At 34.5% G+C, this 12,443-nt stretch overlaps 1 protein-coding gene and 1 pseudogene across 2 annotated transcripts in view; both read right to left on the reverse strand.

Moving 5' to 3' along the window:
- Positions 1 to 1,472: 1,472 nt before the first annotated feature.
- Positions 1,473 to 2,336, reverse strand: LOC308265592 (S-adenosylmethionine decarboxylase proenzyme 2-like; annotated as a pseudogene). The gene has a single exon. The product of its transcript is annotated as an S-adenosylmethionine decarboxylase proenzyme 2-like (transcript).
- Positions 2,337 to 8,707: 6,371 nt separating this feature from the next.
- Positions 8,708 to 12,443, reverse strand: part of SLC27A6 (solute carrier family 27 member 6) — a gene marked incomplete at both ends in the record, with an annotated part of 60,807 nt that continues 57,071 nt past the window's right edge. The window contains 2 exons of the mRNA XM_080698307.1: positions 8,708 to 8,884; positions 11,308 to 11,438. Coding sequence (XP_080554433.1) covers positions 8,708 to 8,884; positions 11,308 to 11,438 — 308 coding nt within the window. The remainder of the gene's footprint in view (positions 8,885 to 11,307; positions 11,439 to 12,443) is intronic.

The raw sequence follows: 12,443 nt of genomic DNA on the forward strand, positions 1-12,443 counted from the left end.
CAATATAGGGAAGAATTTAGCTCTAGGCTTTTATTTAACTCCAATGGTTTATATATCTGCCTTTAGAATAGTACTACACTGTTTCAATTATTGTAGCTTTATATGGTTTGAAATCAGAAAATATATATCTTCTAGCTTTGTTCTATTTCAAGATCGTTTTGGGTATCTAGAGTCCATATTCCATATTAGGATAGAGTTTTTTTCTGAAAATAAATATATAAATATATAAATATATGATAGTTTCACCTAAAAAAATAGAAAAAAATATTCTCTGGTAAGAAAGAAAGTAAAAAGAAATATTGAAATGTTATCTTTAAGTCATCAAAAGCTTGGTATCAGACAAATGAAACTGTTATGTGAGATTATCATTTTTAATTTTGGATAAATTGCTATAATACTAGATGTCAACCACTAAGCCAAGCATGGGAGGGAGGGATGGGGAGAGAATGGGGTGGGGATCGGGTGGGGGCTGAATGGGTGATGTGTGCATGTATGTCTACAAAAGTTTGTATCCCACTATGATGTATGAATACAGTGCACCAATAAAAAAAAAGAATTTCTGATTTAATAGGCCTAGTTATTACTCTGAAATTTGCTTTGTAGAAACAGCACAAATGATTGTGATGCACTCTAGTCTTAATTAGCATTTGTCGTGCTGGAGGCAGGTGACTAAGATAATGAAGACTTCATGCAGGGATTTGATGCATAAAAGAGAGCCATAATTTTTCACAAGGTCACATGTGTTGACTAAGCTCTCAGGCTTTAAGCACTTTCACCATAGTGTTGTAATGTGCCATTGTACACAGACAATTATCACATAGCTATGCTGAAGTGTTTATATATATATTAGATGTCAGTTATATTAAATCAAGAAACTGATATTCTTAATAAGGAAAGCATTTCAAAAAGTTTATAAATAAACCCCATAGACATTTTTTCATGAAAGAAAAACTTTAATTGTTGTTGTAATTGTTCTTGGTTTCAACCGCATTAATAGAGAATATGTTCTAGAAAGTGGAGGTAACTGGATGTAAAATTCTGACAGCAATTTAATAAAACAGTCCCAGATGGCTGGGCTGAGGCCACACCTAATGAGGATGAAAGCCTTGTCTGTGGGGAATTTTAGATGATACCTGCAGAAATAATACACTGTGCATAAACCAAATTGAATTGTTTTTACAAGTTTTGTAAAGTTTCATATAGTTAAAAGTTTTATCTACATGCACTTCCAATTCTCAGCAAGAACGGTATAGAATACCTAAACACCTTAGCATTCATAAAAGATGTCTAACTCCTTGATATAGTAATGCATAAACTCCAAAATGATCACACTATCATTACATCTAGGGCTTTCTGCAACTACAAGGTGGTGGGCATGGAACTCATGGGCCCCAGTATTGACATCAAGAAAGTAGCCACCACCGTCTATTTGTTATCTTGTATTTTCTCTTCATTTTTCTTAATCAACTCTGCTATTGTTGCTGATTCTTAGCAAAACTGGTAAAAACAAAATTGTAATCATGGAACATAGCACTCTGGCAATCAAGACGTTTAAAACTTTCAATCTTCTGGGGTGGAGAAAGCACTGTGTACATTTAGAACTCTGATTAACAAATAAGGTGCTCACAAATTTTCCTGGCTTGAAGACTTCCACAACTTTCATCATCAGGTTATCATAGCAGGTATGAATTAAGTTTATGTCAAAGCTAACATAAGAAAATTCTGGTTCTGGAGTCATGTGCATAGTCCAATAAGTTCCATCTAATTTCATTCCAGTCATCAAATACCTGCCAGGACTGAACACTGCGGCATCAATGAGAGAACCTGGTATCAGGTCACGAATTCCACTCTCACAAGTAACACTCTTTGCAATAACACCTTCTTTCATGTAGAACTGGTCCATAACTGCTGGGTCAAACCCACCCATTTAAATTTTCAGGGACTGAACTGGCTGACTGATTACCCAACTCTCTGGGAAATCCAGAGTATACAAGTACCAACAGTCAGAATTCATATATCCCATATGAATGGAAATTTTGGTGTGGGTACCATTGATAAGAAGGCTTCATGAAATTCATAGGAGAATAAAGGAAGCTTTGAATTGAGTCAAACCTATTGTACTCCTTAGCAAGCTTCAACAGGGGAACCAGTACTTTCAGCAAGAGTGTGGCACCATGTGTCTTCAAAATGAAATGTCTGTTGGAGACAAACATACTACTCTCACTGAGTACATAAGCTTTCTGCTTGTCAATTTTGGTCATACTTATCATTGAATATTGCACATCTTTCAAAATTACATCCCACTGGGATCTTAGGATAGTGCAAAGATTCATAGATCCCTGCCATGAGAACCAAATCTCTAGCAGCTTATTGGTTTGGGTCGAGCTGCTGCCATGAAAACCAAAGCTCCAGCAGTTCTGAGTCCCTTAGAAAAAACGTGCAGCTTATATCACCAGGAGACTTGTGAACAACCAACAACCACAGAAAATCAACTAAATTAAATATTTTCTCCTGCCTCTGCTGCCGCCACTGCAGATTGTTCCGGCTGTGTTACTAAAGTTCAGGTTCCTTTTCTTTATTTTTTGCTATAATTGTATATTAAATCATTTTTTAAAAAATGATTAGTAAAAATTCCCTGGCGATTTTTGGTGAGGAAAAGTTGAACGTGAGTCTGCTGGAAATAGAGGCAGATACAGTTCAGTCTATTGTAGTCCATGCTTTCCAGTTAGAAAGAATATAGCAAGCACTAGCTAATGTCACTTTCCATACTGTGTAAGCCCCCCATAGACATTTTGAGTACTTTACTTTTAATTTACTGAATTCACTTCTCAGAGATCTTTAGTTTGGTAGATCATTAGTTTGGTAGTTTGTTTCCGTTCTTTTGGGTAGATAACCAGAAGTGGTATTGCTGGATCCTATGGAAAGTTTGTTCCAATTCTTCTGAGTATCCTCCATACTGTTTTCCAAAGAGGTTGCAATAATTTGCAATTCCACCAACAATGTATTAGAGTTCCCACTTCCCCACATCCTCACCAGCATTTGTTGTGTTTGTGTTTTGAATGATTACCATTCTAGTTGGAGTTAGGTAAAATCTCAGGGTAGTTTTGATTTGCATTCCTCTGATTGCTAATGATGTTGAGCATCTTTTCATGCATTTATTGGCCATTTGAATTTCTTTTTTGTGAAGTGTGTATTTAGTTATCTTGCCCAGCCAAGATATCCATCAACAGATGAATGGATTATAAAACTGTGAGATATATACACAATGGAATTTTACTCAGTTATAAAGAAAAATTATGTCATTTACAGGAAAATTAATGGAACTGGACAATGTTATTCTAAGTATTTTTCTATTATTAATATTAATATTATTCTAAATATTATTCTATTATTTCAAATGCTCTAATATGTGGAAGCTAAGGAGAAAATGGGTCATAGGAGGAACTCTAGACAGAGAAGGAGAAACTATAAAAGAGCAAATAAGGCAATCTAACTGAGGGGATGGAAGGGAGGAAGAGGGAAATTCTCTAATGTACATGATGTACTTTTACAAACATATAAATGTCAATCACCTAGCCAAACATGAGAAGGAGAGAGTGGGGTCAGGGGGAATGGAGCAGGAATTGACTAAGGGCTAATTGGATATGTGTGCATGTATGCCTCCACTATCTTGTACCCCTTAAAGATGTATGACTACAATGCACCAATAAAAAATTTTAAAAAACACAATAAAAGAGGAAAAAAGATCATCTTGAGTTGGATCAAACTTGAATTTTGTTATACATATTTAAATATTTATTTACAAATTTACTAAAATTTAGGGAAAATAAAGAGCCAGGTGTTTTTCCTCAAGCAGTGAATATTCATGTCTATGATTATAAAATCTACCATAGGTCTTTTTTGTTGCCTACCATCTGATAAATTTTGAAAAACAGAATTTTTAACTTTTGTTTTATTTTTATAGTACAATTCTATTACTTTCTTATTGAAATGCTTCATGTTTTATTTCTTTAATATTTGCTATTTGCATTCTACTTTGTAAGAAGTTAATACCATGACACCTGGCTTTTTGTCATTGAAGTTAACAATAGCTGACATATATTATAATTCATTTGTATTTATCATATTTGCTTCTTATAATGGCAGTGCAGTTGTAATTACAAGTATTTTCTATTTTCCCATCTTTAAAAAACATTTATTTTTCTGGGTATAGTGGTGCATGCTTGCAATCCCAGCATTTGGGAGGCTGAGACAGGAGGATCCTGGTTTGTGGTCAGCCTCAGCTACTTAGTGAGGCCCTTTGCAACTCAGTGAGACTCTGTCTGCACAGAGAAAGAGTGCAGAGGCCCAGTCTGCTGAATATTCACTGTATTTGTAGAGTTGCATTATTTTATTGTAATTGTTTTTTTTTTGTTGTTCTTTTTTGTGTGAGTGTGTATGCTTATTGGTTTTCTCTCTTCTCAACCCTTCTCTCAAGCTTCTTCCCTTGACATACCTACTCTCTTCTCTCCATCCCCTTTTCTTTTTTCTCTCTTCTTTTCTCTTCTTTGTATTTTATTAAATCAACTTCATGTCGCTATACTAAATACTCTATATTTGTTGTTACTAGAATACTACTATGTATTCATTATCTCTAATTTCTACTATATACTACCTTACCAAGCTCATACTCTTATTCTATTTGATCCTATCTGAGGCTTTACTTTATTCTTACATTTATGACTTCACTTCCCTCTTCACTCAATTTTTACTGTTGAATACAGCACAACTTGCCCTTGGATATACCAGCTGACACCTAGAGACTGAGAGAAATTCTTCAAAAGCAACAGATGAAAACTTCTGAAATCATGAGAAGGAGAAATAACAAGGAAGCAATGAGCCCCCACAACACCGCAATAACAGAACTTGACAACACAGAATTGCAGAGATTGTCAGAGGGTCAAATCAGAAATGTAACTGTAGAAATAATACAGGACTTCCAAAAAGAATTTAGAGAAAGTCTGAAAGAAATAAAGGATGCAATCATTGAAGTAAAAGCATCAATTGAAACCAATAACAATCAATTAGACCACATGGAGAATAGAATCTCGCCCTAGAAGACGGTCACTCCAAAAATGAAGACATATTATATAGCTTAGAAAAAACAATTCAAATCATAGGAGGAGCTCCAGGTAAAAAAGGAGATCCTATGGAAAAGCAAATTAGGCAACCTAACTGAGGGGATGGGAGGTGGGAAAAAAGCTGTCTAAAGCACATGATGTACTTGGACAAACACATCGATATCAACCACTAAGCCAAGTATGGGAGGAAGGGTTGGGGAGGGAATGGGGTGAGGATTGGACAGGGGCTGACTGGGTGATATGTGCATGTATGTCTATACAAGTTTTTTTTTGTCCCATTATGATGTATGAATATAATGCACCAATAAAAAATTAATCAAGAAGCCAAAAAAAGAAAAAACAATTCAAGAGCATGAATTGGGCATTGAAGAAATATGTAACCATTTTAAAAGAGCTAACTTAAGTATAATTGGCATAGAAGAGGGAATAGAAGGTTAAACCAAAGGAGTCAATAATCTTTTTAAAGAAATTGTAATATCAGAAAAAATTTCAGTGCTGAGCATGGTAGCGCACGCTTGTAATCCCACCATTTGGGAGGCTGAGACTGGAGGATCGCAGTTCACGGACAGTCCTCTGCAACTCAGTGAGACCTGGTTTTAAAATAAAGAATAAAAAAATAGGGCAGTGGGTGTAACTTGGAGGTTAATGCCCCTGGGTTCCATCCCCAGACCCACACACAAAAAAAAATTTCAAACATAGAACAAGAGGTCAACACATAGGTACAGGAAAGTTATAAAACCCTCTTCAGAAAAGATTAGAGAAAATGTTCACCATGCCATATAATAGTCAAACTGGCCAGCATAGAAACCAAGGACAGAATCTTAAAGGCAACAAAAACAAAAGACCAAGTGACATTCAGAGGCAAACCAATTAATTAGCATCACTTCAGACTTTCCAAACCAAGCCATGAAAACCAAGTCAGAAGGGCCTGTAGTAACATATTCCAAACTCTGAAAGAAAATAACTTGCAGCCATAAATCTCCTACCTAGAAAAACTATCTCTCAAATTAGATGGGGAAATAAAAATCTTCCACAAATAACAGAAGCTGAAGGAATTTATGTCTTTCAAACCAACACTAGAGAAAATATTCAAAGAGATTAACTGCAAAGAAGAAATAAGTAATACATGCCAGAACCAGAAAAACAAGAACTTTCATCAAGTATACCATTCTAGGGATCAAGCTTCCAACGCATAAACCTTTAGAGACACAATCAAACCACAACCAAAACATGCCATCGGCCTAAGGAAAACATCTCACTTTATTAAATGAGTCATTTTTGTGGTTCTAGCTTAAAGAAAATAATGGGTGGAATTTGGTGTTTCCAGCTTGAGATAATTAAAACTGCTCATTGCACTGTACTTGTAATACATTTTCCAATTAAGTACTCACTAACCTGTTCAAGCTTTCAGCCCTTACTGTCTTTGATCTTGGTGATAATGCCAGTGTTCTATTTTAATCCCTTATCTCCTTGCACTATTAGTAGTTTTTATAACTCCTTTGGATTTTATTGTTTATTTAATCCCATTTATGAAAGTTCCAAAAATTTCAAATTGCTTTTAATCTATCAGTTTTCCTGATCCGCTATTTCATATATTTATAATTCTTCTATCATCAAAATATGAGCCCATGCATTTAGTAGTTTCCTTTGACTGGGAGTTTATAATTAACACCAATCAAAACAGAGACTCAAAACATTCACTACTGAATATAGTTTTATTGAACTACAGAACAGAACACAAAAATGAAATATAGTAATTTAATCATTTATTATAAACTAGAAACTTTACATATTAGAAAGAATTTTTGATGATTGTCTAAACTGTTAACTACATATTTATTATTTAAAATCTTTAATATGAAGGCAGATATTTAGTTACACAATGAATCCCCAAATAGCGGTGGGCAGAGAAATACCAATCAACTAAAGTTTATATCAACTAAAGCAAATCAAAGTGTTACCAAATTAAAGAAATGATGTTGCATAGTAAGGAAATTTGGTACATGCTTAACGATAGTTCCCTTTCCCCATTTCATGGTCAAGAATCACATATAATACAGTTTTCAATTTATGATGGTTGTACTGTGATTTTTTTCCTATATACTTTCAGTAACAAATGTACTTTGAATTATGATCTTTCTTTTCCTGGGCTAGGAATATGCAGTGTGCTGCTCTTTCATGATATTGAGCAGGGACAGAGGGCAACGACTCCCATTCAGCCATGTGGTTATGAAGAGAAACAGAAGATACTTCACAGTGCTGTGTGTTGCTGAGTTGTGATATTTCACAGGTTAGGGGTATTCCAGATCTCCTTCTTAGTAATTTTGTAATTGGTGTAAAGTAAAGCTGCTTATTTTTTTTAAGTTGATTTTTGTATCTGGCTACTTTCATGAATTTTTTGTAGTTCTAGAAATCTTCCTGTTGGGTGTTTTGTATATTCTAAGCATAGAATTGTGTAATCTACAAACAGAGATTATTTCAGTTCTTCTTTCCTTATTTATATTGCCTTAATGTCCTTCTCTTGCCTTATTTCTCTGGCTAAAATGTCAAGGACTGTATTGAATAGGAGTATAGATATTGGTCATCCTTGTCTTGTTCCTGATTTTAAAGAAAATGTTTTTTTAATGCCTTCAGTTTTTCCCCATTTAGTATAATGTTAGCTTTGGGCTTGTCATAATTGCCTTTATGATGTTGAGGAAAGTTCCATCTGTCTGTCCATAATTTCTTCAATGTTTTTAACATGAATGGGTCCTGGATTTTGTCAAATACTTTTTCTGCATTTATTGAGTTAATCACATGATTTCTCTTGTGTTCACATTTTTCCCTTGGTTCTATTTATGACTTGCATTTATTGACTTGCATATATTGAATCAGTCTTGCATTCCTGGAATGAAAGCAACTTGTTCATACTGTTCAGTCTTTGCGATGTGGTTTTGAATGTCAATTAGTAGGATTTTATTAAGAATTTTAAATCTGTGTTCCTCAAACATATTTGTTTATAATTTTTCCCCTCATGTATTTTTATTCAGTTTTTGTGTCAAAGTAAGGCTTTATAGAATGAGCTTGAAATTATTCGATCTCCTTTTATTTCATGTAATAACTGAGGATCATCTGGCTTAGTTCTTTAAAGGTTTTTAGAATTCAACTGGGAATCCATCTGGTTCTGGTCTTTTCTTTGTTGGAAGGTTCTTTATTGTTGATTTTATCTCTTTGCTTGCTGTTCATTGAATTATAGTTTTTATATTTTCTTGGTTTAATTTAGTAGGTTGTATGTGTCTAGAAATTTGTAATTTTTTTCCAGGTTTTCCAGTTTCTTGGTGTGTAAGTTTTCAAAACAGTTTCTAATACTCCTCAGGATTTCCACACTGTCTGTGGTGATATCTCCTTTTCCATATCTTATTTTATTAAGATTATTTGATTTGCTCTTTTGGTTAGGTTTTATAGATATATTAAATTCATTTTTGACTTATGATATTTTCAGCTTACAAGAGGTTATCAGGACATAACCCACTGAAAGTCAAGAAGCATCTGTACTCTCCTCCCAGTCTTTCTAGGAAAGCATATGAAAATCCAATACAGATAAAATTTTAAAGCTTTATCTCTCCTAACATTATTTGGTCATAAAGTTCTTTGGACAATGGAACATAAGACCTTTTCAAATTATCCATAAAGTAAAGTGGATCACAAATTTTCAGTGGATTAAAACCTTCTTCAACCAACTGAAACTTCTGTAGTTTGAATGTTCCCGTTGTTTCCATTTTTTTCTACAAGATAATTAACAAGATGAATGAAAAAATTATTACTGTACATAATAGCTATTATATGCAAGTAGAATATTTGACACCATTGCCAGTAACATTTAATTATAACCTTCCTATCTAATACCTTCTCCAAAATTACTACTAATAATTTAACATTATACATAAAAAAGCTTTAATATTTAAATCTTTAGCTTTATTTACCTATAAATTTTACTCAAATAGTAACTCATTCAATATAGAAGAAAGAATTATTAGGGCACAGGGGCACATGGCTGTAATTCTAGTATGTGGGAGGCTTACACAGAAGTATCACAAGTTTGAGGCCAGCCTTAGCAACTTAGTGAAACCCTACATCACAATAAAAATATTAAAAAAGGGCTAGGAGTATGGCTCAGTGGTAGAGCACTTTTGAGCTAATCCCTAGTACTCCACAAAAACAAAATTAAGCAGCAACAAAAACAAAAACCACCACCAACCACTATCACAGCAGTAACAAAAACATAGGCTAGTCTTTAACTCAATGCTCATACAATATTACATCTAGAGAATATTTTCTAGATGTTAGGAGTTGAAAGCCATAAAAGATGGCAATTTTCTGATAGAAGTATGCCCAAATCAATTACACCAGGCAAATATAATACTGTATGAATCAGATGGGGTACAGAATGTCCTAAAACCTGTGTTCTCAAACATGGGGTACCTTAATGAGTTTCCAGGGGCCCAATAGGCTATTGCAGATTTTCAAGGGAAACCCAGTGACGTGCTTCTTGATAACCACTCAAGAACTACTAGCTCAAGAGAGCTCCCAGTTTCAATAGTAGTTTATGATACATTTCTTTAAATTATGTTATAGTTTTTACAAAATTTGCTATTCAGAGTTCACTGTGATAAAAAGAAAGAACAGCCAGAAATCAAGATGAAACATGAAATCAGATTGTGCCTGTCTGGTTTAATATAATTTCAGAGTTTAAAGCATTATACAGTGCCCAATTCACACCTTCTTAATTAGTAATTGTGGCTATTATATACCTTCTTATTTTTCAATTGGTATTAACTTGGTAGACCTAATTGCTAATTAGTTTATTTTGACTTAGCTGGTTGATAAAGGAATATTTAGGAATCTGTTTTGACTCAAGAGGGTCACACACACACACACACACACACACACACACACACACAAAGACTGAAACACTTCAGGTGCCATTCTGGAAAGTCTAAGAATCTCTATTGTAAAGCTTAAGGGAGATAAGAGCATATCTTTCTTGGGGGTCAAATATAGAAAATAACTATGCTTAAGTGAGAAGGTATGTCAAAGATTCTTACACCCCATGTAACATTCTGCAAAAGACTTGGCCGCTCTACTCAGACTCTGGATAACCCAAGTGTGAACGCCACCTGAGCTTCCTCTTCCCTTCCTCCTACCATGTCCTCATCCAGCACTGTCATAGCAGAATTACATGCAGCTCTGCAGGCACACAGATTCTTTATCTCTTGCTTAGAAAATTATAAACTCTGTAATCTCAGCTTCTCAGGAGGATCACAAAGTTGAAAACAGACTGGGAAACTTGGAAAGATCATTTTTCAAAAAAAAAAAATAAAAAGGATTGAAGATGTAGGCCAGTGGTAGTCAGTGGTAGAGTATCCCTAGGTTCAATCACCAGTACAACAGTACAACACACAAAAGAAAGAAAGAAAGAAAGAAAGAAAGAAAGAAAGAAAGAAAGAAAGAAAGAAAGAAAGAGAGAAAGAGAGAAAGAAAGAGAGGGAGGGAAAGAAAGGAAGGAAGGAAGGAAGGAAGGAAGGAAGGAAGGAAGGAAGGAAGGAAAAAAGGAGAGAAAGCAAGAAAGAGATAGAAAGAGAAAATTAGAAGCTTACTATATAATTTAGTGTTCTTCCTTTTTAAGATTTAGTATTACATAAGATTTTTTTTTCTAGGTCATATCATTTTCTTCAAATCAGCACTTTAAAAAATGGTTTTCAAGGAACTGAAATAAGGAAGGTGTTTTTGGACAGGACTTCAAAAACATAGGAAACAAAAGCAAAAATAGACAAATAGGATTCCATCAGATTTAAAAGCTCCAAAAAACAAAGGAAACTATCAACAAAATTCCATCTTTGCTGGAACCAGCACTTTTACTCTGAGGTCCTTTCTGAAGAGGAAGAGAGCCATTCTATAATCAGAAGGAGACAATTCTGTCCTAGTGTTTAACCATCCTCCTATCTTACTTAGGCATCACTGAGCACCTGCATTCCTATGCTTTTTACTACTCTTGACATTTTTAAATATCAACAGAGTGAACAAAGTTTTTAAAATTGTATCAGAATTTGTATCCTAAAAGGACACACTTAACACCTTAAAACACCTCCAGGTTTCTCAGTCTTAAGTGTACATTAGTATGGTAGTAAATAATACACTGTTTAATTACCTGAATTCTTAAAAATCGTGGGCAGGCATACATTGGTAGAGATGTTACAACTTGTTCGTAAACTTTTTGTAAGTCTAAAGACTTATTTGGCTTTAAAATAATAGAAGCCATTCCTGCTTTTCCTTCATAACCTGAAAAAAAGTGAGAACTGCAGTCAATTTTATAAGTAATAGGTGAATTTTTAAAGATGGACATATCTGGTTGTCACAGATAGAGCCCTTAAGTCTATGGCAGCAATAGCAATGCAGTGGTGGCATAAGTAAGGCTGCGTCCTCCCCTGAGCACGGCTCTCTCCAGAAACAACTGAAGACCAAGAGAGCTAGAGTCTACCCCTACTTGTCTACACTACAAAAATGAAACAGAAAGGATGGAAAACACCACAAATTATGCAAAATGTGTATTCTACTGCCACCAGCACAAATATTAGGACGATGACAATTCTGTAAAGGCACATACATTTTAGAAGAAATGTACATTTTAAGCATTAATGCAAAAATAAATAAATAAAGATGCATTTTTAAGTTAAGAAATTAGAAACTGGCATTTCCAGAATTAATTCCAGGAATCACTTACTGCTTAACCTGCCTTCTACAGATGTTCATAGGGGATCAGATAATCCTGGAGCTTTGATCTCAAACCCAGTGGACATTTATTAGTACACAGCCCCTCCCTCTGCTCTCCTATCCAGACCCTCTCACTCCCGGTACCTCCTTCACCTACAAGCATTGACTAGAAAAAACTGTTATTTGTAAAATAAAATCCGTTTTTAAAAAGACGAATGGCTGTCCTGGGACTTGAAGTCATTTTGCCCATCATGAACTGATACTCATATACATATGTATAAAGATAACAAGGCCATGAAAATTTTAAAATTATTATTTTTTAAAAAACCCATGTTAAGTACAAACTAGTGTTAAGCATTTAAGACCAGGACACATTTTTTAGTGGTGTGTAGAATGTCAGTGATGAAGAGAAAGAATGCATTCTTAAAAAGCTCCAGTTTTTTCCCAGCAGGGAATCACTGACCAGAATTTTCAAAGCTCTAATTAAAAATACACACCGACGTTAAAATTCAGTTGGTACTTTTCACCTGAAGTGTCCATGGAACTTAGCTCAATCAAGGGCATTACTTGACA

This window comes from Muscardinus avellanarius (genome assembly GCF_963383645.1).
Source record: "Muscardinus avellanarius genome assembly, chromosome: 7".
Taxonomy (NCBI): domain Eukaryota; kingdom Metazoa; phylum Chordata; class Mammalia; order Rodentia; family Gliridae; genus Muscardinus; species Muscardinus avellanarius.